This window comes from Tiliqua scincoides, chromosome 9 (assembly GCF_035046505.1).
Source record: "Tiliqua scincoides isolate rTilSci1 chromosome 9, rTilSci1.hap2, whole genome shotgun sequence".
Lineage (NCBI taxonomy): Eukaryota > Metazoa > Chordata > Lepidosauria > Squamata > Scincidae > Tiliqua > Tiliqua scincoides.
Genome location: NC_089829.1, coordinates 39,968,911 through 39,991,837, shown reverse-complemented (window position 1 = coordinate 39,991,837; position 22,927 = coordinate 39,968,911). Strand labels below are relative to the sequence as shown.

General features: G+C 46.2%; 1 protein-coding gene across 3 annotated transcripts; it reads left to right on the top strand.

The window, feature by feature from the left end:
* Window positions 1-1,777: 1,777 nt before the first annotated feature.
* Window positions 1,778-21,442, top strand: CLEC3A (C-type lectin domain family 3 member A). 3 transcript variants are annotated; one of them, XM_066637703.1, is made up of 4 exons: window positions 1,778-1,849; window positions 10,627-10,700; window positions 15,659-15,742; window positions 20,720-21,442. In XM_066637703.1, the coding sequence occupies exons 2-4, from the start codon at window positions 10,649-10,651 to the stop codon at window positions 21,109-21,111; spliced, it is 528 nt and encodes a 175-aa protein (XP_066493800.1). In that variant the 5' UTR covers window positions 1,778-1,849; window positions 10,627-10,648; the 3' UTR covers window positions 21,112-21,442. The 3 variants fall into 3 exon arrangements, with proteins under 3 accessions (XP_066493800.1, XP_066493801.1, XP_066493799.1); XM_066637704.1 differs by lacking the exon at window positions 1,778-1,849 and adding an exon at window positions 2,364-2,407; XM_066637702.1 differs by lacking the exon at window positions 1,778-1,849 and having other exon boundaries at window positions 10,589-10,700.
* The last annotated feature ends 1,485 nt before the right edge of the window (window positions 21,443-22,927 follow it).

Sequence of the window (22,927 nt, the reverse complement as noted above, 5' to 3'; positions counted from 1 at the left end):
TCCAAAGCCCTCCCTGCTGCGTCTCCTGAGGCGAACGGCCGTTTCCCCTCACCTGAGAGGGAGAGACGCCTGTCAATCAAAGGCGAACGAGCCAATGAGCGCTCTCAGGGGGCGGGCAAGGGCCGGCTTGTGCCGTGAGGCTCTTCAAGCGCGAGGCAGCTGTTCCCGCCGCGTGCGCTCGCCCATTGGCTTGCCCGTCCCTTGATTGACAGGCCGCCCTCCCTCCTAGGTGAGGGGCGCGGGGGGCTTTTTTAACTACTTCCCCCCCAGCGCGCGCCAGACCCCTCCTCAGCCCTGCTAGGGCCAGCTCCTCCAGCTCCACCTCGCAGGGTTGTTGTGAGGGCTGAGGGGAGAGCCTGTCACACCCTGTCAGCTGTGGGGAGGCAGCACTGGAGGGGCTCCTGGGCTCTTCCTTAGCCGTACCACAGCCAGCTCCTCCCTCTCCGCCTTGCAGGGTTGTTGTGAGAGCTGAGGAGAGAGCCTCTAGTACCCTTTCAGCTGTGGGAAGCCAGCACTAGAGGAGTGCCTGGGCACTGGCCCCTCCTAAGCCGCACCACTCCCAGCTCCTCCCTCTCCACCTTGCAGGGTTGTTGTGAGAGCTGAGGGGCAGGGAAGGTGCCACACAGGACGGGGGCAGCAGCCAGAATAGTGTTTGGTGCTCATGATTAATCTAAGTACCTTCCTGCCATCAGAAACAGGTGCATACTACTGAATACCTTCCTCCTGACACCACTACTCTCTGTGCTGTTGCAACACGTTTTGCAGCACATTTGTAACAACCTGTGTCAGCTGAGCACACGCTGCACTAGTGCAAGTTGAGGATAGGATTGGGCCGTAAGTTAACCTTTGCCTTGTGCCAGGAGGAGTCTTATGCTCTTCAGTTCTTAATTATAATGGAAGGAAACCGCTTGAACTGTCACAGCTCAAGCTTCTGATTCTTCCAGGGACAGTGGGTGGGGGGAAGGAGCCGGCAATTACTCATTGTCATCTTTAGAAAACTGTCTCCAGGTTGTCCGCGAAGTCAGCTATCCAGCTGTGGTTGGTCTGTGGAACTCCTTGCCACAGGATGTGGTGATGGCGTCTACCCTAGACGCCTTTAAAAGGGAATTGGACAAGTTTCTGGAGGAAAGATCCATTACGGGTTACAAGCCATGATGTGTATGTGCAACCTCCTGATTTTAGAAATGGGCTAAGTATCAGAATGCCAGATGCAAGGGAGGGCACCAGGTTGCAGGTCTCGTTATCTGGTGTGCTCCCTGGGGCATTTGGTGGGCCGCTGTGAGATACAGGAAGCTGGACTAGATGGGCCTATGCCCTGATCTAGTGGGGATGTTCTTATTCAATTGCATACACATGGAGTCCATTGTCTCTGAAGGTGGTTGACATGCTCTAAAATGCAGAGAATGGAGGGAAGGAGAGATGCAGTCTGAAAAGCTTTGGAAATATCAAGTGTGAGCTTTCTAAAGTCATCCACTGACCTCCCTTCTGTTGGGCAAGTCTTTTCCTCTCCTAACAGCCATAGCTCTTTTCTATTTCCAGACATCTTGCCTGGCTGCACTCAATCAGCCCTACACCTCCTACAGCCCTTGGAGAGACAGGCCTGTCTGTGTTAGAAAACACATCACTTCTTCTGCCAGCCTCAGAGTCATGTGCTTGCCAAATGGCATCTGCAGTCCTGGGTCTTTATGCTCTTCAAATTCCTTCTTGCAGACACTTTCCTTGGACTCCAAGTCACGCTCACCTTTCCTTTTCTCTTTTAGAACTTCAAGTCTGGCTTGGCTGGAGCTGCAGCTTAGTTTCCAGCAGGGCACCGACCCACAGAGAACATTAGGAAGGCATGTAGCTTTGGGTAAGGAGTTTTGTTGGGGGCAGTCACTTCCAATCACAAGCAAATCCTTGCAGAAAGTAATCAACATTCTGTGAATTGCTATTTACAGAGATGCTATTGTTCTAAGAAAACATTTCCCAGTTTCTACTGAGTTTTCTGTCCTGAGATTGATGCTTGAAATAAACTTGGAGTAAAGAGATTAAAGTAAATTTTAGAGCATTTACTTATTTATTTTTCACATTTTTATACTATCCTTCCTCCAAGGAGTGCAGAGTGGTGTACATAGTTCCCTCCTTTTATCCTCACAACTACGCTATGAGGTAGGTTAGGTTGAAAGACAGTGACTGGCCCAATGTCACCCAGTAAGCTTAACGATGAACAGGAATTTGAACTTGGATCTTCCAGATCTAAGTCCAACACCATAGCCACTACACTACACTACACTACCTTGGTTTATTTTTTTTTCTTTTTGTCTTTTCTGTGACTTATTTGTAACATTGGGTTTTATTCTCTACAGCCATGTTTGTTCCATTTGCAACTGCACTGAATCATTTGATTTGCTCTGATTTTTTGAAAAAGGTACAAATCTCATAATTAATGTTTAGAACAATTCTACATATGCCTATTCACAAGGAAAATCAATTGGTGGGAGGGCTTGCTTCCAGAAATGTATGTATAGGAGTGCAGCCTATAGTAAATAAGTAAAAGGCATTTGAAGATTGCTCATTGGTGGGAATTAGGACTTGAGGTAGATGAAACTATGCTCTGGCTCAGTACTAGGGTATTTGCATCCTGGACAACTGTGTCCCAGTCAAATGCATCCCAATGATTGGACATTTGCATTCTGGTCATTTGCATCCCACTATAACTGTGCAACAAACTCCATGTTATATATGCTAAGCCTCTTATCCCATCCTATCTCTGTAGTTGAAAAGTGGGGGGGGAAAGGTGCATTTAATATAAATGTATGTATTGGGACACAATCCAGGGATGCCAATGGCTGGAACACATTTGTCCAGGACATAGTTGTTCAGGTAGTTTTACTGATGTGAGCCAAACTTCAACTTCATCAGATCAGACAAATGTCTCAAGGGAATGCAAAGCAAGCCTTGTCTATCTCTGTTATTGCTTCTGGCCTGAAGAATTACTGTGGAAAAGAAATCTGAACAATTTTTTTTTAAAAGGGGGGAACCTCCATCCTTCTGGTAATGATTTTTTGTGAGCTAGCATTGCATTTCCCTCATTTAAAAGCAAAGGTCATGTCTGAGCTGAATACTGGTGTTCTTAAGTCCTTTTGAATTCAATTATCCTCATATTGACTGGGTCAATTTGTGTTGTGGTCACGATAAGGAAACCGGATTTCTTGACGTGCTAAATGACTGTGGCTTACATCAGCTAGTCACGGAGCCCACCAGAGGACAGGTGACTCTGGATTTAATATTGTGCGGTACGCAGGACCTGGTTAGAGATGTAAACGTTACTGAGCCATTGGGGAACAGTGATCATGCTGCGATCCGTTTTGACGTGCACGTTGGGGGAAGAATACCAGACAAATCTCTAACAAAAACCCTTGACTTCCGACGGGCGGACTTCCCTCAAATGAGGAGGCTGGTTAGAAGGAGGTTGAAAGGGAGGGTAAAAAGAGTCCAATCTCTCCAGAGTGCATGGAGGCTGCTTAAAACAACAGTAATAGAGGCCCAGCAGAGGTGTATACCGCAAAGAAAGAAGGGTTCCACTAAATCCAGGAGAGTGCCCGCATGGCTAACCAGCCAAGTTAGAGAGGCTGTGAAGGGCAAGGAAGCTTCCTTCCGTAAATGGAAGTCTTGCCCTAATGAGGAGAATAAAAAGGAACATAAACTGTGGCAAAAGAAATGTAAGAAGGTGATACGGGAGGCCAAGCGAGACTATGAGGAACGCATGGCCAGCAACATTAAGGGGAATAATAAAAGCTTCTTCAAATATGTTAGAAGCAAGAAACCCGCCAGAGAAGCGGTTGGCCCTCTGGATGGTGAGGGAGGGAAAGGGGAGATAAAAGGAGACTTAGAGATGGCAGAGAAATTAAATGAGTTCTTTGCATCTGTCTTCACGGCAGAAGACCTCGGGCAGATACCGCTGCCCGAACGGCCCCTCCTGACCGAGGAGTTAAGTCAGATAGAGGTTAAAAGAGAAAATGTTTCAGACCTCATTGATAAATTAAAGATCAATAAGTCACCGGGCCCTGATGGCATCCACCCAAGAGTTATTAAGGAATTGAAGAAAGAAGTTGCAGATCTCTTGACTAAGGTATGCAACTTGTCCCTCAAAATGGCCACGGTGCCAGAAGATTGGAGGATAGCAAATGTCACGCCTATTTTTAAAAAGGGAAAGAGGAGGGACCCGGGAAACTATAGGCCGGTCAGCCTAACATCCATACCGGGTAAGATGGTGGAATGCCTCATCAAAGATAGGATCTCAAAACACATAGACGAACAGGCCTTGCTGAGGGAGAGTCAGCATGGCTTCTGTAAGGGTAAGTCTTGCCTCACGAACCTTATAGAATTCTTTGAAAAGGTCAACAGGCATGTGGATGCGGGAGAACCCGTGGACATTATATATGTGGACTTTCAGAAGGCGTTTGACACGGTCCCTCACCAAAGGCTACTGAAAAAACTCCACAGTCAGGGAATTAGAGGACAGGTCCTCTCATGGATTGAGAACTGGTTGGAGGCCAGGAAGCAGAGAGTGGGTGTCAATGGGCAATTGTCACAATGGAGAGAGGTGAAAAGCGGTGTGCCCCAAGGATCTGTCCTGGGACCGGTGCTTTTCAACCTCTTCATAAATGACCTGGAGACAGGGTTGAGCAGTGAAGTAGCTAAGTTTGCAGACGACACCAAACTTTTCCGAGTGGTGAAGACCAGAAGTGATTGTGAGGAGCTCCAGAAGGATCTCTCCAGACTGGCAGAATGGGCAGCAAAATGGCAGATGCGCTTCAATGTCAGTAAGTGTAAAGTCATGCACATTGGGGCAAAAAATCAAAACTTTAGATATAGGCTGATGGGTTCTGAGCTGTCTGTGACAGATCAGGAGAGAGATCTTGGGGTGGTGGTGGACAGGTCGATGAAAGTGTCAACCCAATGTGCAGCGGCAGTGAAGAAGGCTATGCTTGGGATCATTAGGAAGGGTATTGAGAACAAAACGGCTAGTTTTATAATGCTATTGTACAAATCGATGGTAAGGCCACACCTGGAGTATTGTGTCCAGTTCTGGTCGCCGCATCTCAAAAAAGACATAGTGGAAATGAAAAAGGTGCAAAAGAGAGTGAATAAGTTGATTACGGGGCTGGGGCACCTTCCTTATGAGGAAAGGCTACGGCGTTTGGGCCTCTTCAGCCTAGAAAAGAGACGCCTGAGGGGGGACATGATTGAGACATACAAAATTATGCAGGGGATGGACAGAGTGGATAGGGAGATGCTCTTTACACTCTCACATAACACCAGAACCAGGGGACATCCACTCAAATTGAGTGTTGGGAGAGTTAGGACAGACAAAAGAAAATATTTCTTTACTCAGCGTGTGGTTGGTCTGTGGAACTCATTGCCACAGGATATGGTGACGGCATCTGGCCTGGACGCCTTTAAAAGGGGATTGGACAAGTTTCTGGAGGAAAAATCCATTACGGGGTACAAGCCATGATGTGTATGCGCAACCTCCTGATTTTAGAAATGGGCTATGTCAGAATGCCAGATGCAAGGGAGGGCACCAGGATGAGGTCTCTTGTTATCTGGTGTGCTCCCTGGGGCATTTGGTGGGCCGCTGTGAGATACAGGAAGCTGGACTAGATGGGCCTATGGCCTGATCCAGTGGGGCTGTTCTTATGTTCTTTTTAATTGTATTTTATTATTTTATATGTATTTCCATCAGTGTTCAGGGACTTCATATAGAAAACTTACTTTGGTTGTCTATGCCTCACAGTGAAATCCCATGCATGTTTACTCAAAGCCCAGGCAACCAGTTGCAGTTGGAGTTGTAAAATTCTGCCTGCACTCTGTGCATGCCCCCTTTTCCACCTCTGCTCTCTCACTCTCCATACAAGAAGTACCCATTCTTATGGCAGTGAGGCACCATTTAATTATTCGTATAGCTTCTCCAGAGGATCCCAAGCAGCTCCTGTCACTTGGGCCAAGCCATCATTGGTAGCATGGGGGTTAGGCTGAATGAACCCCATGGCCTTGTGCAGCACTGGTGGGACAGGTGACCTCATAGAATGAGTCTACCTGTATCTTAAAGTCATAAAACCATCAGAGCTACAGTTTACATGCAAGAAGGCCTTTTCTATGGTGGCCCCATTCCCTACAAAGTTCCCTTCCACAAGAAGTTATTTTTGGGCCCAATTCTGTCCAATATTCCAGTGTTGATGCAGCTGCAATGCAGCCCAGAGGTAAAGGAACAAATGTTCCCCTCCTTGACTGACCCCCCACCACAGATTGCAGTGCACACCCCATTGGAATGGCTTCATTGGCACTGGAAAGTTGGATAGGATTGGGCCCTTTGTTTCCTTCTTGCTTTTTCAGAGAAGACTGAAAATGTATTTGTTTCAGCTGACATTCCCTGATTTTGGATTGTATGGTGTTCTGTCCCAATTTGTCCCGTCCAAATATCCCAACTCCCTTCTAATGCCCACTTTTTGGCTAATTAACACCCTCCTTTTCCAAGAACAGCAGCTGTGGTGTGCAAAGAAATGAATACAGAAATCTGTTTGAGCAATTAACGAGAATTTATTACTACAAACACAGACAGTCCCTGCAAGTCCTCTTGTCCAGAGGCTTTCCCTCCCCAAAACTCCACTTAACTTAGTGAGTAAAGGTCTGACGCCTCCAGTCCAAGTCCAATCCGGTCTCCAAAGCACAGTCCAGTCTTCTGCAGTAGAGTTCCTCCTCTCCAGCAGTGTTCTCTCCAGCAGGGTCCTGGCAGTCCTCTCTTCCTGTAGGTCTGGGTCAGGTAGCCCTCTTGGTCAGCATCCGGCTGGGTCAGCATCCGGCTCTCCCTCTGGGTCAGGGTCCAGCTCCTGGCTCCATCAGCATCCTGCTCCCGGCTAGGTCAGCGCCCTGCTTGGCCAGCCCTTTGCTCCTTCTGAAGCTGCCTTTTATCCTGCAGCCCCTTGTTAAGTGTAAATTCAGCTCAGCTGTGAGCTACCTTGTTAAGTCCGAGTTAGGCTCAGCTGAGCCATCTCTTCAGTCCATGAGTCCACGTCCATTCAAAGTCTCATCAAGGTCAAATGAAGCTCAGGTGTCCATCAGAGTCTCCATTGGCCTTGATTGATTACAGCTGTGGAGCCAGCCCTGCCCTTGACCTTCCCTTGACCAGCTGTCAAAACATGGAATCGCTGGCAACACCACATCATCCACCTGATGATCTTCTGATCTTCCATTACATATGGTCAAGGGTATTTTCTCTCTCACTTGCTCGCTCAGTTGCTTCTGATACAATGTTCAACTGGATGTTATGTTGGTTTTTTAAAAAAAAAATTATGATTCTCCTGTGATTTTTTAAAATTGTGTTGATTCTCTTATGAGCTGTTTTCAACAGTAGAGAAAGGAGGGCTATAATTCTTTTTAAATAAATAAATACAGAACACAGGTCTCTGCTCTGAGAAGCTTATCAAGAAACTGATACAAGGGAGGGAAGGAAGATGACGGCAGGGTCAACAGGGAAGCATACATGCTTGTTGAAATGAAACTAGTAGGACAAAGAGGACCCAATTCTGTCCAACTTTCCAGCACAGATGCAGCTGTGCCAGAAGGGTTTGAGTTGCACCCTGTGGTGGTGGGAACAATCATGGAGGCCTCCTCAAGGTAAGGGAACATGTGTTCCCTTTCCTTGGGATTGCATTGCAGCTACATAGGTTCTGGAAAGTTGGATAGGATTAGGCCCAAAGGTACTTAACCTTGGCTGGATCAAGCCCAGGCTTGGACAGTTTTTTATGTAAACCACACAGATGCATAAAATCATCACGCAAACATAACTCTGTGCTGGTGTGTGCACTGTCTATTTTTGTGCAGACTACCCGGCATACCTCATTTTTTATTTGTTTGTTTTTGTTCTGAAATCATTGAGGCAACCAGCAAAGCAAACGATGTATGAAATGGAAAATTCCTACCCTGAAAAACATTCAGAGGTTGCCTTGAGGCTCCTGGCAGTTTCTCCTTCACACTTGCATCAGTATCTTTGATCCACTAGACATCTGTCCAAAGGCTACAGGACTTTGTCCCCAGAAAGCTCTATTAGGATCATATGGAAAGGTTTGCATGCTTACAAAAAGCAGTGTGCCTGCCCTCTGATTGATTCTGTGTTCAGGTTAGGAAAATGAAAGGAAGAACAAACAAACCAATAAAAAGGCTGGAGTTTACAAATGAAACCTGGAGCAAGACAGAACAGAACAGATTCCTTTAAACAGCAAAAAAGCAAAATGCCATAGTCTAACCACAGCGGTTTTAATTTTCCCAATGCTGCCATCTTGTGGGAAATGAAAGCTGCAGCTTATCTTCTTGGTCTTATAGGCTTAGACCAAGCCTTTAAATGAAGTCTCTAATGTATTCATATATGTAAATTTATGTAAGTTTATTCAAATTTGAAATGTAAATTCTTTTTCCCCAGCCCTGACACAGTGTCAGAGAGATGTCACTGTGTCAGAGAGATGGTGTCGCCCTCCTGCCAAAATGTTTGCCCACCCCAGACTAGGGCATTCATAGAGCTGCTTTAAATGTACAGAAAAGGGAGCACATTCCACCAAGATTGGTCCACCTCAGAGTTAAAAAGTTCCTTCACATAGAAAGCCAGCATCTCATAGTACCAGGTTTCAACCATTAGAAAACTGAGGCCTGAATGAATCAGCTTGAGATAGTTTCCCCGTTGGGTAATTTGTGTCATTACATTGTACTACAACGGAAGAGAGTACAAGCAGTGTGAGTAGATTATCCGACAAGAAGTCTGCAACTTATTTTACCAGCCTGGCAGACTTTTTTAAGCTTCCACCACTCCCTCCGATAAGTTCTCATGACAGCATAAAGAATGCTTTGTAGCACAACTTTCAGGAGCTGTGTCACTGCAGAAAATGTAGCAGCCCATGCTGTTGAGTTCAATCCAAAGAAATAATTAAAACAAGAATTTATTTTTGCACTGCAGACTTTGCTGTGCTCCTCACTCCATTTTCCTCTTGATGGATGATTTCAGTAATGCTGCAGTGAGATCTGGGAGAGTTCACAGACACCTACAAGTTATCACTTGATAACATTGCAGTCATCCAGTGATTAACAGCCATCTGTAAAGTTACATTGTTTTCAGAGATCTTGTAAAAGGTCCTGAATGAAGCCAGTCTCTAGGGAGCCATGACAGTTGCTTCCTGTTTAACCCAGAAAGCTGTCTATATAAGATAGAGTTCTGTGCCTCATCCTTTTCGCTTCTGAAGCTAAAGTACAAGTAATGGAGAAACTTTAAGCTTTTGCTAGCTCTATGGTTATCTCTAGGCTCGGCCAAACATCTTCCAGCACCTGAGGTGCCATACCAAATGTGGTTCCCCTTACCCAATAGTTTATCAGTTGCTAGCACTCTTCTACCACTGGGAGTGAAAGGTCAGATATGCTCTAATCTACCACTTTTCCTCAGCATTTCCCCTTCCATTTCCTTTCTCCTTTTCTAGTAGCTGGCAGGCAGGTGGGCACCCCTGCCAATCTGCTGCCTGAGGCAACTATCTCAGCTGACCTCATGGATAGGCCAAGCCTATCCACACTGATTGTATACTCTCTAAGCCAAGGGTCTCCAAACCCCGGCCCGGGGGCCAGATGCAGCCTGCAGTGAGCCTCTGTCCGTCCCATGGCCAGCCTCTGATCCCCTGAGAGCCTCTGGCCCAGTTAACCAAACACAACTGGAGTTGCGCTTGTGGGGTGGGGGAATGGGGGCCCATCTAAGTGTGTGCTTTATTTCTTGGGCTGTGTTGATGCTTGGAGAAATCCTTGACATTTGAGCCCATTCATTTACTCTTTCATCTAAGTTCTATTTCTAATGTATTTATTTAAATTTTTTATTTAACTTTTTTTCCAACCCACGACATTGTGCCAGATATTTGATGTGACCCTTCGGCCAAAAAGTTTAGAGACCACTGCTCTAAGCTTTCAGACAGGAGTTCCTTCCCAGATTTATCTGAAGATGCTGCCAGGGACTGAATGTTGAACCTCCCGCAATCAAAATATAAGCTACACATGCCTTTCCCAGGACAATTTTCTTGGATCAGATAGGATACCATTAAAACAAAATTTGAAATGTATGTTTATACATAACCATCCCAACTGGGATATCCTAACTCAGGACCGAGCCTACAGGTTGTTTGAACCATACAACTGTAATGTCACTCCAGAAAAGAGCATCTGCTGATAGAAAATCTATAGCCCACTCATGTCTGATCAAAGCTGCTGTCCTAAGCATCCTTAGCAGCAAATTATCCCAGCTAAATCCAGTGGGGATTTCTTTGGAGTAAACAAGTTTAGAAATTGCTTGTGAAGCCATGATCAGAGTTGGTCAGAGTGGACAGGAAATAAAAGTCTGGGAAGAAGACAGAGAACAAGAGGGCACCTTATGCGAAAGCCAGCTGAGCTCATTGCATAAACAAGGAGCACACCCAGTTCTGGCTCTCCACTTTTATAACACCAAATGCAGCCAGTTCTACTGGGATGTGCCTTTCTGGGCTGCTCAGGGGCTGCTCTTGAAGACTGCTCTCGGAACACAGACATGGCACAAACAGGGTTTCTGATTTTCCTCCTTATTAGCTTATTTCTGCTGGATCAGACAATGGGTCAGTCTTCTTCCAAAGCTCGAAAGCACAGCAAACGCCGGGTGAAAGGTAAGAGCCTTGCAAAGTTACTGGGAACAACTAAAAATGATGATTTTGCTCAAGATACTGTATGAAGACCATGAAATATTTATTTAGGACAAACACATTTGACTATACTTCTGAGACTATATACTTAAATTTTACCTTTCATCTTCCATCATGGAACTCAAGTTTTCATACACGGGGCTTCCTGAGAGCCTTCTAATCAGACTAGGACCTGGTTAGCTTCATTGTATCATATGCCTTCTGACCAATGCCCTGGAAAGATTGCTATAGAACAGTAGCAGCGAGGCAGGAGGTACTTGGCCTCATTGACAAGGTGACTATGTGGCCTGCACCATCTGGCCCAACCCCATCGGAAGTGGATATGGGTTAGGATGGTGGCGCAGCAGTGGGAAAGATGTGGGATCAGGGATGTATCAAAAATCCTACTCATCTACATGGAACTGGACCATCCATGATGCAAACTGAGGCAGTTGCTTCAGGCAACAGATTCTTGTGGGATAGTTGCTGCCCACTTCTACCTGTCTCCATTTATCTTTTTTAATTTTTATTACACTCCCTGGGTTTGATAAAAAAGAGAGGGATGAAGCAAAAATGGAAGAGTGGAGGAGAACAGTGTAGTGGGCATTGGAAAATATGCTTGCATATATAAGAACAAGCCCTGTGGAGGAAGGTTGAGAGAACTTGGTCAACCTGGAGAAGAGGAGGCTAAGAAGGGGATATGAGAGCACTCTTCAAACATCTGAAGGGCTGTCGTGTTGAAGAAGGAACAGATTTGTTCTCATCTGCCACTGAGAGTAGAACTAGATCCAGTTAGTGCAAACTGCAAGAAAGAAGATTCCAACTGGACATCAGGAAGAAGTTCTGGATGGTAAGGGAGGTTAATCAGTGGAACAGAGTGCAGTTGGAAATAGTGGTTTCTCTCTCACTGGAGATTTTCAAGCAGAGGCTCAACAGGCATCTGCTGGAAATGCGCTAGGAGGATTTCCTGCAGGGGTTTGGGACTAGATGACCTTGTAAGTCTGTTCTAGCTCTATGATTCTATGAGAATATGAAAACTTAGGACAGAGTAACCTAAGATCTAATGTTTCCAGTGGGAAATATAACTTTTTTAAAATCAGAATTATCAGTTCCCCAAGATGTACATCAGAGCTGTTGATCTCAGTCCTTGCATACCTATAAGTATAATTACAATTTATATACTATATCCAAAATGTCCTCCATTTGACCTCTTAGCGCAGTGTACGTGAGCTATCCATAGTTAATTGACAGTCATGTTTTGCTTATATGTTATGCAGTGAAGGAAGACAATGCTACAAACCTCGGGCCAAGATACTCAGAACAAATTTATCACCTGTCATGAGTTCTAATGAGGATTTATTGTGGAGTTCCTAAAAAGCTTTGCAATTTTCATATGAGAGATCTGAGATATATGTGCCATTCAATACCTTATAAAGTGATGAATGAAAATAAATAGCTTGCAACACTGTTTTGCGCAAAGCCCTTTGGCAGCACATACATTTTGTTATTTAAGCTGTAATCCGAAACACTTGCACAAGGGAGTAAATCCTATTGGACACAGTGAGAGTTACTTCCAAGTAGACATGTGTAGGCTTGCACTCAGCGATGCTCTGTGAGGACGGTATCTGGAAGAGTTACCAAAAAAAAAAAAGAATTCAACATGCAAGCTCTAAGAAATAATTATAATTTTGTTTTGTGCTTGTAGCATATAGGGGACATCCTTCCTATACAGCAGTGGTTCCCAACCTTCAGGAGCTCAGAGACCACTCAGGCAAAATTTGGAGACGGTGGGGACCACATACAACCCCCCACCCTCGCACACAAAAAATACAATTAAATTTGTAATACATAAGAAGATTATTTAATAATTAATGTGATGGTTGTGTTTGCATTTGCTTCACTAGCTGTGAAAGTCTTGGGTTTACATGGAATACATGGAACACAAAATAATTCCCCCCCTAACTCAGAGATTTTTATACCCACCCAATTCAATCCAGTCTCTTTTCCCCCACACCAGACCACATTATGCCCAGCCCTTGCCTCTTTTAAGTGTGGAAAAACACCTCAAGAACAAGGGGCTTATAGACAAGTCATGCAAGGTAGTTAAATGAGCCAACAAAAAGCACACACATGCCTCCACAGTTCCTTTTGTTACACAGCCCTGGCCCTGCTCCCCCCACTTGTGAGCCCAGAGTCCTTAGGAAAGTGTTCAACACAATTTAGGCAGGTCGGTCCTGAAGGAAAAGCACCAGCTCAGAGCAACATCTCAGAATGGCTGCTGCATGTCTCAGGAAGAAAAGTCCTTTTGGTGTGCACTGCAAGGTCTTTAGGGGGGGGGAAGCCTCTCTTCACTTCTTGTTGTAATTGCTGTAATGCTCTAGCTGTGGACTACTTTGGTTGGAGCTAAGAGAGTGTGAGCAAGCCTATAGGTAGGCTGCAGCCACAAAACAACAGCTGCCTACTCTGCCATTAGTCTGTGGAACTCCTTGCCCCAAGATGTGATGATGGTGTCTAGATGCCTTTAAAAGGGGATTGAGGAAATTTCTGGAGAAGTCCATCACAGCCACAGTGTGATTAAGCCCCATTCTAGGCACGTCTACTCAGAAATAAGTCCCATTATAGTCAATGGGGCTTACTCCAAGGTAAGCATGCATAGGATTGCAATCTGAGGAGATTGGGGAACTGGCCAAGTGTGGGGTGGGGGAGGGCTCTCCATGGACAAAGCTGCTGCTGCTCTCTGAGGAGGAAGAGTCAGGGGTTACACCTGCTGTACTTGGCTACGGTGGTGCCTGTTCTGCAACTTCTGGAATTGCTTCTTCCCAGGTGGGCAGCTTGCAGTAAGGCAGCAGAGATGGTGCCTGTGTCCCTCTCCAAAAGGGGTGCCAAAACCTGGTTGCCTGGATCCCTTGCTCCACCCCTGGGCGTTAGAAGAGCACATCCACGGGGCCCAATCCTGCCAACTGGGGAGGGGGTCCCAGGGATGGGGGTTGAGCATATTGTTTCTCCCCTCTCCTGCTGCCACACTGCCTCCAACTCCCTTCTTCTGTGTTCCCTGGCCAGCTGGAGTCTGCACTCCCAGGGAAATCACATCAAGAGAAACCCACTCCCAGGGAACCCCCCCCCCCCCAGCCAGCCAACGATGCCTTTGGGAGCCTGCTCCTCCTCATTACTACCATTCCTCCCCCTTCTCAGGCCCCTCTCCTCCCCCCCTCCGGCCCTTCTCCTCCTTCTCAGCCTCCCCCCACCTGCCCACCCACAAAAGGGACTTCTCAGACTGGCTGGAGTCCTGATCTGACTCCTGAGAAACCAGGCTGCCAGGGCTCACCTAAAGGCACATGGTCAAGGAATGGAGGCAGTAGGCTGGAGGCAGTGGGCGGCAGGGCACCTCTCCTCTGCATGCAGCTGAGCCACAAGGCTGCACAAACTCGTGCGCACCTTACAAGGCGCCTGCACTTCACTTTTTTGCTTGTCTGGGCACTCACAGACAAGGAGGGGTGGAGGCGGAGGCAGGAGACAGAGAGGATATGCTCTGAGTGGCTGCTGGCGCTGCAGAGGCTTTTTTTCTTCCTGGAAGGGCATTTTTTTTCTTTTTTCACCAGAGACTTCACAGACCACAGGGGGGACGACACTGCAGACCACCAGTGGTCCGTGACCCACGGGTTGGGAACCCTAGCTATACAGGAATGCATCTGTACACCTGAGAGATTGTCAAAGCCAGTGCTTGTTTGCTGGAGGGCCTGGCATACTGCGCCCCCCCCCCCCCGCATCTGTTTCTCACTGCCTGACACATTGAGTGCTACCACTACCCTCAGTAATGAGGATTCAGGGATTAGCCAGCCATGTGGTCCCTCTTATGGTTTGAGAAAGCAGGATCACTGCAACTCTATTTTCTCTTAAAAGTCTCTTTGCTGCTACGACCTCAGTTCTTTGCAGGGCCAGATCCTCTGCAATGATGCAATTGCCACTTGGAAATAAATCAAATTGGCCAGTGTGCAAAGAAGGAACAGCTTGCACAGGTCACACAGGCACTTCCTCTTACCCCCTCCCTCCACAAACTGGCTTTTCCCCAAGTGGTGGCCCTTGCATCAGCTCTGGCTAAAATCCATTGCAGAGGCATTTCATTGCAGAGGGCACTAGACAAATACATGGGGCTGGGATTCTATCGATGAGTGTCACAGGTTGTTGCCCACCTTCGGAAGATGGGAACACTATGAGCAGAGTCTCCCATGAGGATCTTAGTGGCTAAGTAGGACAGGCAATTGGACGACAACCAGGGATACTCAATTCCAAATCAGTCATGGATAAACTTTGGTCAATCGCTCAACCTGGTGGTTGGGAAACTATAAGAACATAAGAAAAGCCCTGCTGGATCCGGCCAAAAGGCCATCTTGTCCAGCATTCTGTTTCCCACACTGGCTCACAGCTGCTTCTGTGGAGCCCACAAGCAGGTACTTTCTCAGTCTGCTGCTGAACATGAAGGTACCCCATAGCCATCATGACCAGGAGCCTGTTCTTCATGAACTTGTCCAGTTTCCTCTTGAAGGTGATGACCACTCCAAATTTGTTACCACCAAATCTTGTGGCAACAAATACCACAGATTAATTAGGCACTGTATACTTGGGGATGGGCAGGGGAGAGGAAAACCATGCATGCCTCCCTGATCTTCTTGAAGCAGGAACAGAATAAAAATGCAATTGCTAATATAGTAGTTTTCTATAAATCTTGGATTTTATAATTTGGGAGGTGCTAAATCTCTCTGCCCACCCGCACCAGTTTCTGCAATTTCGTGGAGTAGGGAATGTTAAACTAGTTTAACTCTGTTGTGCAAATACACTACCAGTGTTTGTAACTCCCTAATGAATTCCACTGGTTACTGGTAAATAATGTAAATATTTTCTTGCATGCAAATATACTAACCTAAGCACATATCTATTTTTAAAAGAGAAAGATGTTGACTTGAAAAGTCAAATCGACAAGCTGTGGCAAGAAGTAAACTCCCTGAAAGAAATGCAAGCACTACAGACAGGTAAAGCTAATTTTTGCTGTTCTACTGCTACAAGAAAAATAATGTGTATAAAGATATTTCTAAAGTCTTCTCTCCTCACTTGTCTAGCATACTGCAAATCAATTAGATCCACAAGCAAGTTAAAGCTATGAATACTGGAGACTGAGCAACTTTGCTTAATTGAAATATTCAAACACTGACAGAGGGAATTTATGCAAAACCACTATCTTTTTCCAGAAGATGCAGACATATTGGATATAGTTGTACATGCATGGGAATAATTGCCCAGGTGGCATCCAGTGAAATGAAACCAACCATATATAATCAGAGTGACGAGGTCCCCTGTACTATTGACAGCCTTAGAGAAGGGAGTCAAGAGGTATCAGATGTTGGCTAGGCCAAACCAGGCACTAGCCAAAGACTCAGGCCAATTACAGGGCCCATCTGGCCAGGTCAACTTTTGAATGCTCAGTAGTGGTAGGAGTCCTTGTGTCCCCTGCATCAGCAGGGGATGCCATGAGAAGGACTCTGTTCCAGAGCCCCCAGCAACCTGGCACAGCACTGGAAGGAGACCCAGGACCCCTCCTCCCCAGTATTGGCACTGAATGGAGCCCCAGAACTATACTTGAATTAGACCTAGTTGTATCTGATCCAACATAATGCATCCTTTTTTGCAGCAGGTAGACAAGGCCTATTTCAGTATAAATGCACATAAGCCATCATCCATCCACTGTGTTTGGTGCATGTTGGGGTACCTGTTCCATCATTGTGCCCTACCAGGGTTATGGTGAACTGTGCCCAGGGTCTACATAAGTACAGAAGAAGTGCATGGTGGATTTAGCCCACTGTAAAAGTACAACACAATCTGTAACTGTTTACTGAGTTTTTGATGTAATTTATTATGCTTTGAAAACTTGTCATGGCAGGATACACATTTGGAAGCCCAGGCGAAATGGTGAGCATTTTAAAGGCCAAATTATATCACCTAAATATATATATTTTATAATAGAATAAAACTTCTACACAACAATACAAATAGAGGTTTTGTATAAAACTGGCTGGTTTTAGAAGGAGGCTACTTCAGAATGCCAGGTGCAAAGGAGTGGCACCAGGATGCAGGTATCTAGTGCTCATGTGTGCTCCCTCAGTTATCTGGTGGGCCATTGAGAGATACAGGAAGCTGGACTAGATGGGCCTGTGGCCTGATCCAGCGGGGCTCTTCTTATGTTCTTAAATGCAGCTGCAAAGGCTGCCAATTTGTTCAGAGCAGTGATAGAGAGGTGGAGTGTTCAGCCTCCCTGTGAACAATATCATCCCTGCCAGAGTGAGCTCTGCCCTGTAAGATGAGTACAGGTACATTTTTTATTTCTCATGGAATAAACAGCAGTTTGGGAGGATGAGCTTGAGCTAGAAAGGCCGGGGGTGGGGTCGGGTGGGGTGGAAGAGTTAAACTCCTCCTCTGAAATTCTAAGCAAAGTGACAGCCCATCACAATCGCAATTCAGAAATCCACATATTTAAATCTCTTCCAGTGACATCAGTAAGGCAGGAAGAAGTAGGTAACAGATTATGTAGGTTTGGCCCAAAACCTTCTAGCTCCTGAGGCAGGGTGCCAAATGCTATCACCACTACTCCTTACCCGGCAGCAGACCCACCGCCCCTCTTCTCCCCACTTTCTGGATTCAAAAAGATGGACCAAAGACGAAAGAAGAGTTGGTGGGCGAGTGTCAGAGATGTTCTAGTCCACCATCATCCTCCACACTTCCTATCTTCCTTTTTAAATCCAGGGAGGAGGAGGAGCAGTGGAGGCAGACAGAAAGAAGTGGGCAGGCCCAGCCCAATAGAAGTACAAGCGCAGACCCTGAGAGTTTCGGCCAGTTCTCAGGCGTGGCCTGCAGCCCACCCAGAACTCCATGTGAATGGTCCGCAGAGAAAGGATGTTGAAATGTCACCATAACCCCTTCCCACCTGAAAAAGAACAGAAAGGAATAGGAAGGGATTTGAAAGAAGGATTTAAATGGGTGTGATTTTTAGGTGGGGGGGAAGAAGGGTGGGGGTGCCATTTGATGCTTCATCCAGCACATCATTCTGGGCCAGCATTGTCTAAGGCTTTAAAGTGCTTAATTTTTGTTGGCTCATGCACAATCAGTGTAGCATCCCTGCCCTTAATCAATTTTCAGTTTTAAGTCACTTGAAATTAGAGTTTTTTAATGGGGAAGGAAAATTGATGAGAAAACAGTTCTGCCACTGGCATTATTCATCGATTGCTCAAGGCAATAATGATTTTTTAAAAACCCATTAATAGTCAACATCCTGGGAACAGACTTCAAACAGCACACCAGGATAACTTCCCGGACATTTATTTTACCTTATTCTGAGCTAGCTTTACTTTGGCACTTCATAGCCTAGGAAATGAAAAGGCTTTTTGATTACGCCTGGATGGAGGGGAAAGCCAAGGATAAACTTATTTCCTGATAGTTCAGCCCACTCTGCTGTCATCACAAATGTCCATTTTTCTTTGCAGTACATCCAGAAACCAGTGCTGGGACTGTTTTTGAACATAAATAGCCCAAATAGAAGCCCCAACTCATTTTAGCACCCTTCATCTCCCTTCACTTCTCCTTCAAACCCCAAACAGTTTTAAGAATCATTGTCAACATTGCATATTTGGAGAATAAAATTTGGCTCTGCATTGCTGCTGCAGCTTCTGGAATAACAGCATTCCTTACTAGGGCAACAGTTGCACCAAGAGCAGCCACTAGTGGTTAAAATCTAAAATAAGAGGCGTCAGAGCTCAGATCTGTCTACGAGAATCCACGTCTTCTGGTCCATAAATCCAGTCTGCAAATTGACTTTGGATGCCCAGTAGTGAGGGGAAGGCACTTGTTCAAAACTGGCTCACAGCACATTCAAATGACACTAATTTTGTGGGAGTGAATCCTATGGGCTTCAAACGCCCTTCCTTCCTTGAAGGAGTCAAAGCACTTTCCAGCAAGTTCCACATGCAGCTAGATCCCAATAAAGAACAGCAAAAACAATCACAACCTACAAGTGGGAAGATCTCTGTGTAAAGTAGCAGAGACTGATCGGAGGACTCTCTCAGCCAGTTGCTTGCGCCTTATTCTTTCCCATGTGTTTGTTTGCAAAGAGGAGGTTTGTTTGGTATGAGCAGTGTAAATGGTTAGAGTGTGGAACTACAGGCACCAGCTCACAGCCAGCCCAGCTCTATCCTGGGCTGGCCTATAGTGTGCAGCGGTGGCATAATTAGAGGGGGTGGAAAGCACAGACTTTTGCAGGAAGCCTCTCTGCGCTGTGTAAGTGGCCCCCGTCCCCTTTGGAGCCATTCTGGGCAGAGAGAGCAAACAGCTGTTCACCTCCATTTTGCTCCCACCTCCTGAAATGGCTCTAAAGGGGAGGCCCCTTGCCCTCTACTGTGAAGCTCCCTGCAAAACTCAGTGCTTTGCATCCAGTCTAGCTATGCTGTTAGTGTGAAGCAGTGCTGATGCAACCTCTGCTGCATGCTGTGGCCCAAATGGGAACTAGGCCGTGATGGAGAGCAGCCTACTCCACTGCACCATGGTCTTTAGTGGGCCTATTCAGATCTGCACCAGCTCTTTGAATGGGTCCAGAGGGGTATTGAGGCTGGAGCTGCCGCCACTGATATCCTCTTGCAGTTTGCCCTTGACACACCCCTGGCCAGCCCCAATCCCTAACCGAATCTATCCCCAGAATGCCCCAGCACACTTCTGCTAACTTACCTGCTCTGGCGGGGGTCGGGGGGCTTTGTCTCTGGGGCAGTGTTTCTCAAACTGGGTCAGGACCCACTAGTTGAGTTGTGAGCCAATTTCAGGTGGGTCTCCGTTTCAAGGTGTATTTTATTTTTAATGTATTGGAGTTGATGCTGTCATGGTATGTGACTGCACTGGGGGAAATGTGGCAGATTTGTGCTTTTAACAAGGTACTATGTATATGCTTTTAACAATGACAGTCAGTAGGGCTTACTCATGGGTAAGTGTGGATAGGATTGCAGTCTGGGATGTTCGGGGAATTTTCTGTTAAACAAATTAGCTACTGCTTGGAAGAGTTAGGAGTGTTCTTTATTTTAAATAAATTTTAAAACTTATACCTATTGTAAACTTTTAATTTACTTAGTGCAAAGTCCTAAGCAACGTTCCAGCACTGACTTAGCTGCTATGCAGCCCCCAAGGTAAGGCAACAAACATGTCCTTAGCTTGAGGAGGCCCCCTTGACTACCTCCACACTGCAGGATGCAGCGCACACCACCTTGGCACAGCTATATCAGTGCTGGAAAGTTGGTTAGGATTGTGCCCTTTTGATTTGATTTTGTTTTATGGGAAATGTTTAAAACTTTTCCTGCTAGATGATGTCACTTCTGGCCATGACATCACTTCCAGGTGGTTAATTTCATCACTTTTGATGGGTTCCGGTAGATTGTCATTCTAAAAAGTGGATTCTGGTACTAAAAAGTTAGAGAACCACTGCTCTAGGGCTGGCAGCCAGTTGCTGTGCCAGTAGCCCAGTTCTTGTGGTGACGGAACACAAGTTCCGTTAGCACAAAGTTCACAAAAATTGGGCCGTCAATACAGGTCAGGTGACACAAATGACCAATAGGATTCCATGTAGCCTTCTGACATCTCTGCATCTGGCCTGGCTCTGCAGCCTAAGCTGGTGATCTTCCACTTGTCAAGAACTGGGATTCAGCCTAAAACCCAAACTGCAACATTGGAATTGCAGCAGGAGAGAGAGGTGGGCAAGTCATGGTGTCTCCTCTTTTTCCACCCAATGGTGACCAATCAGCATGTATGCTAACGTGTCACTCTGCCCCTGCTTTCCTTCCAGGCAATTGGTTTGTGCTTGTGTTCCCTCCGTAGGATTCCCAATGAGAATTTTTGTGAATGAACTTCTCTTAAAGCACTGCATTTGACTCTGCTTTCACTTACATTTTTCCATTGTTGTGTGTATCGTCTTCCATTCACAGTGTGCCTTCGTGGAACCAAAGTCCATAAGAAGTGTTACTTGGCGTCTGATGGTGCCAAACATTTTCATGAAGCAAATGAGGACTGCATAGCCAAGGGTGGGACTCTTGCTATCCCCAGAGACAGTGACGAAACCAACGCTCTCCGAGAATACGCCAAGAAGAGTTTGAAGGGTGTGCCAGATTTTTGGTTGGGTGTTGCTGACATGGTAAATGAGGGGAAATTTGTTGATGTCAATGGGATGGTCCTCAGCTACTTCAACTGGGACAGGTCACAACCCAATGGAGGGAAGCGTGAAAATTGTGTCTCCTTTTCGCAGTCGGCTCAAGGAAAGTGGGCAGATGAAGTCTGCCGCACTGTCAAACGGTATATTTGTGAGTTCCTGATCCCTTAGTTCTGTCTGCAGCTAACAGTGCTCCCAGTGTTACTTTCATAAGACACAAATTCTAAGGATGCCAACTTGCAGTCACGGACACTCGTAACAAATCTGTAAAAATCCTGGATATTGGCAAAGACTGACTTCACCCAGACAGGTTCATGCAAAGATCCCAGACAAACACTCAAGACCAGGGGAGTACCAGAGTTACACGCCAAAAGGCACATGAACCTCAGGCCTTTGGGGAGTCAGGCTGCAACTCTGCTCCTAGGGGCACTAACAGCCAAATCCTATGCAACTTTCCAGCACTGATGCAGCCATGACAATGAGGCATGCGCTATATTCTGCAATGGAGGGGCAGTCATGGAAGCTTCCTCAGAGCTGCACTGTAGCTACATGGGCACTGGAAAGTTGGAAATTCCTCCTCGAGCCAAGGAGATTCTCAGCCCTTTGTCTCACATCAACCCTCTGTACTGCAATTGTTCACTGCCATCTTCAGTCCCTGGATGATAGGCCTGTAAAATCTGTAAACCACCAAACTGAAAGCAGCCCACCAACTATCTCTTGTTGTCTGCTAGGTGTGTGACAACCCCTGTATTTGCAGACTTAGGAAGGAGCAAAATAATGAGTTTTATCCATGCCCAGACAGGCCAGCACATATAGTGATCAGGCTCTGTTGGCTTTGGTGAGTCACAAGTTCTGGGTATCCTATATAACTTCCCCTTCTGGTTAGCAGACCTCATGGACATGAATGTGTGAAGCTGCTTCATTCAGACCATTTTGCCCATCTCACCAGCACCATCTTTGATGATCTGCAGTTCTCCAGGGTCTCAAGCAGAGGTGTTCCTCTATCCTGCTGGAGATTGTTCAACTAGATGTGGATTGAATGATGACTTCTCCCCAAACAGAATACCTCCTCTATTCAGCTTCCAAGTACTGCTCCTCAGTCTGTCCCAACTCTCCCCCTACCTGCTTTCATTTTACTCCCTGACTCAGCAAACTTTGTCCTGGCTGTTTGGCCCTTACAGTCTTGCATCATGACCCTCTCTCTGTCACTTTGTCTCAGTCACTTTTGGGAACTGCATGCTACATGGAAAATCAATGTTCTGTTTTGGACAGTATGAACATCACTAACTGATGATGAATCGGCTAACATGTAACTCACAGTGTTTGTTATATATTCTTGTATTCTTGTATCCCAGTGCCTGAAGTTAATTACATGGTAGTAATTGACACTGGACTGCAGGATAGAGGACGACCAAATCCCCATTTGAAATTCTATAGAACAGCTATCAACCAACATCAACAATAACGAGGTAGATGGATCAGTGTTCTAACTCAGTATGATGCAGCTTCCTATCTGGGAATTCTGGGATGGACAACTAGAGATTGTTTAGCTGGGTAGGATCTAAGATATTATATTGTGCTATCTGTTTGGTTTCTCAAGAAACCAGTCCTGTGGGCTGTGAGGTCTGGTGCTGTGGCTGCAGTGCTGGTACTGGATGTCGTAAAAGCACTGTAAATCACTTTTAGAAACCCAGAGAGTAGGCGGGACCGGTGGGAAGGCCTGTGCCATTCTGCAGGCACTGCATCCTGCCCAGTGACCGCTGGGGCATGTGAGTGTTGCTCTGGAGGTGGGGAGGGGGGTTTTGGGGCTGGGAAGGGTGGAACGGGTGGATTGGGCCCAGGAGGGGGGCAGGAATGGTGAAGCAGGCCTCTAACCCTGTCCCATCCTGCATTCTAATCCTCCAGCCTTACATGGCGTGACACAGTTCTGCACCAGCTAAATAGTTGGCCCAGATCCAGGTAACTCCACTGGGCAGACTAAGGCTCA

Coding starts and splice junctions, on each gene's coding strand:
- CLEC3A (XM_066637702.1), top strand. CDS start 10,589: ATGGCACAAACAGGGTTTCTGATTTTCCTCCTTATTAGCTTATTTCTG. Junction 10,701..15,658: donor CAGCAAACGCCGGGTGAAAG/GTAAGAGCCTTG, acceptor TATTTTTAAAAG/AGAAAGATGTTGACTTGAAA. Junction 15,743..20,719: donor AATGCAAGCACTACAGACAG/GTAAAGCTAATT, acceptor TTCCATTCACAG/TGTGCCTTCGTGGAACCAAA.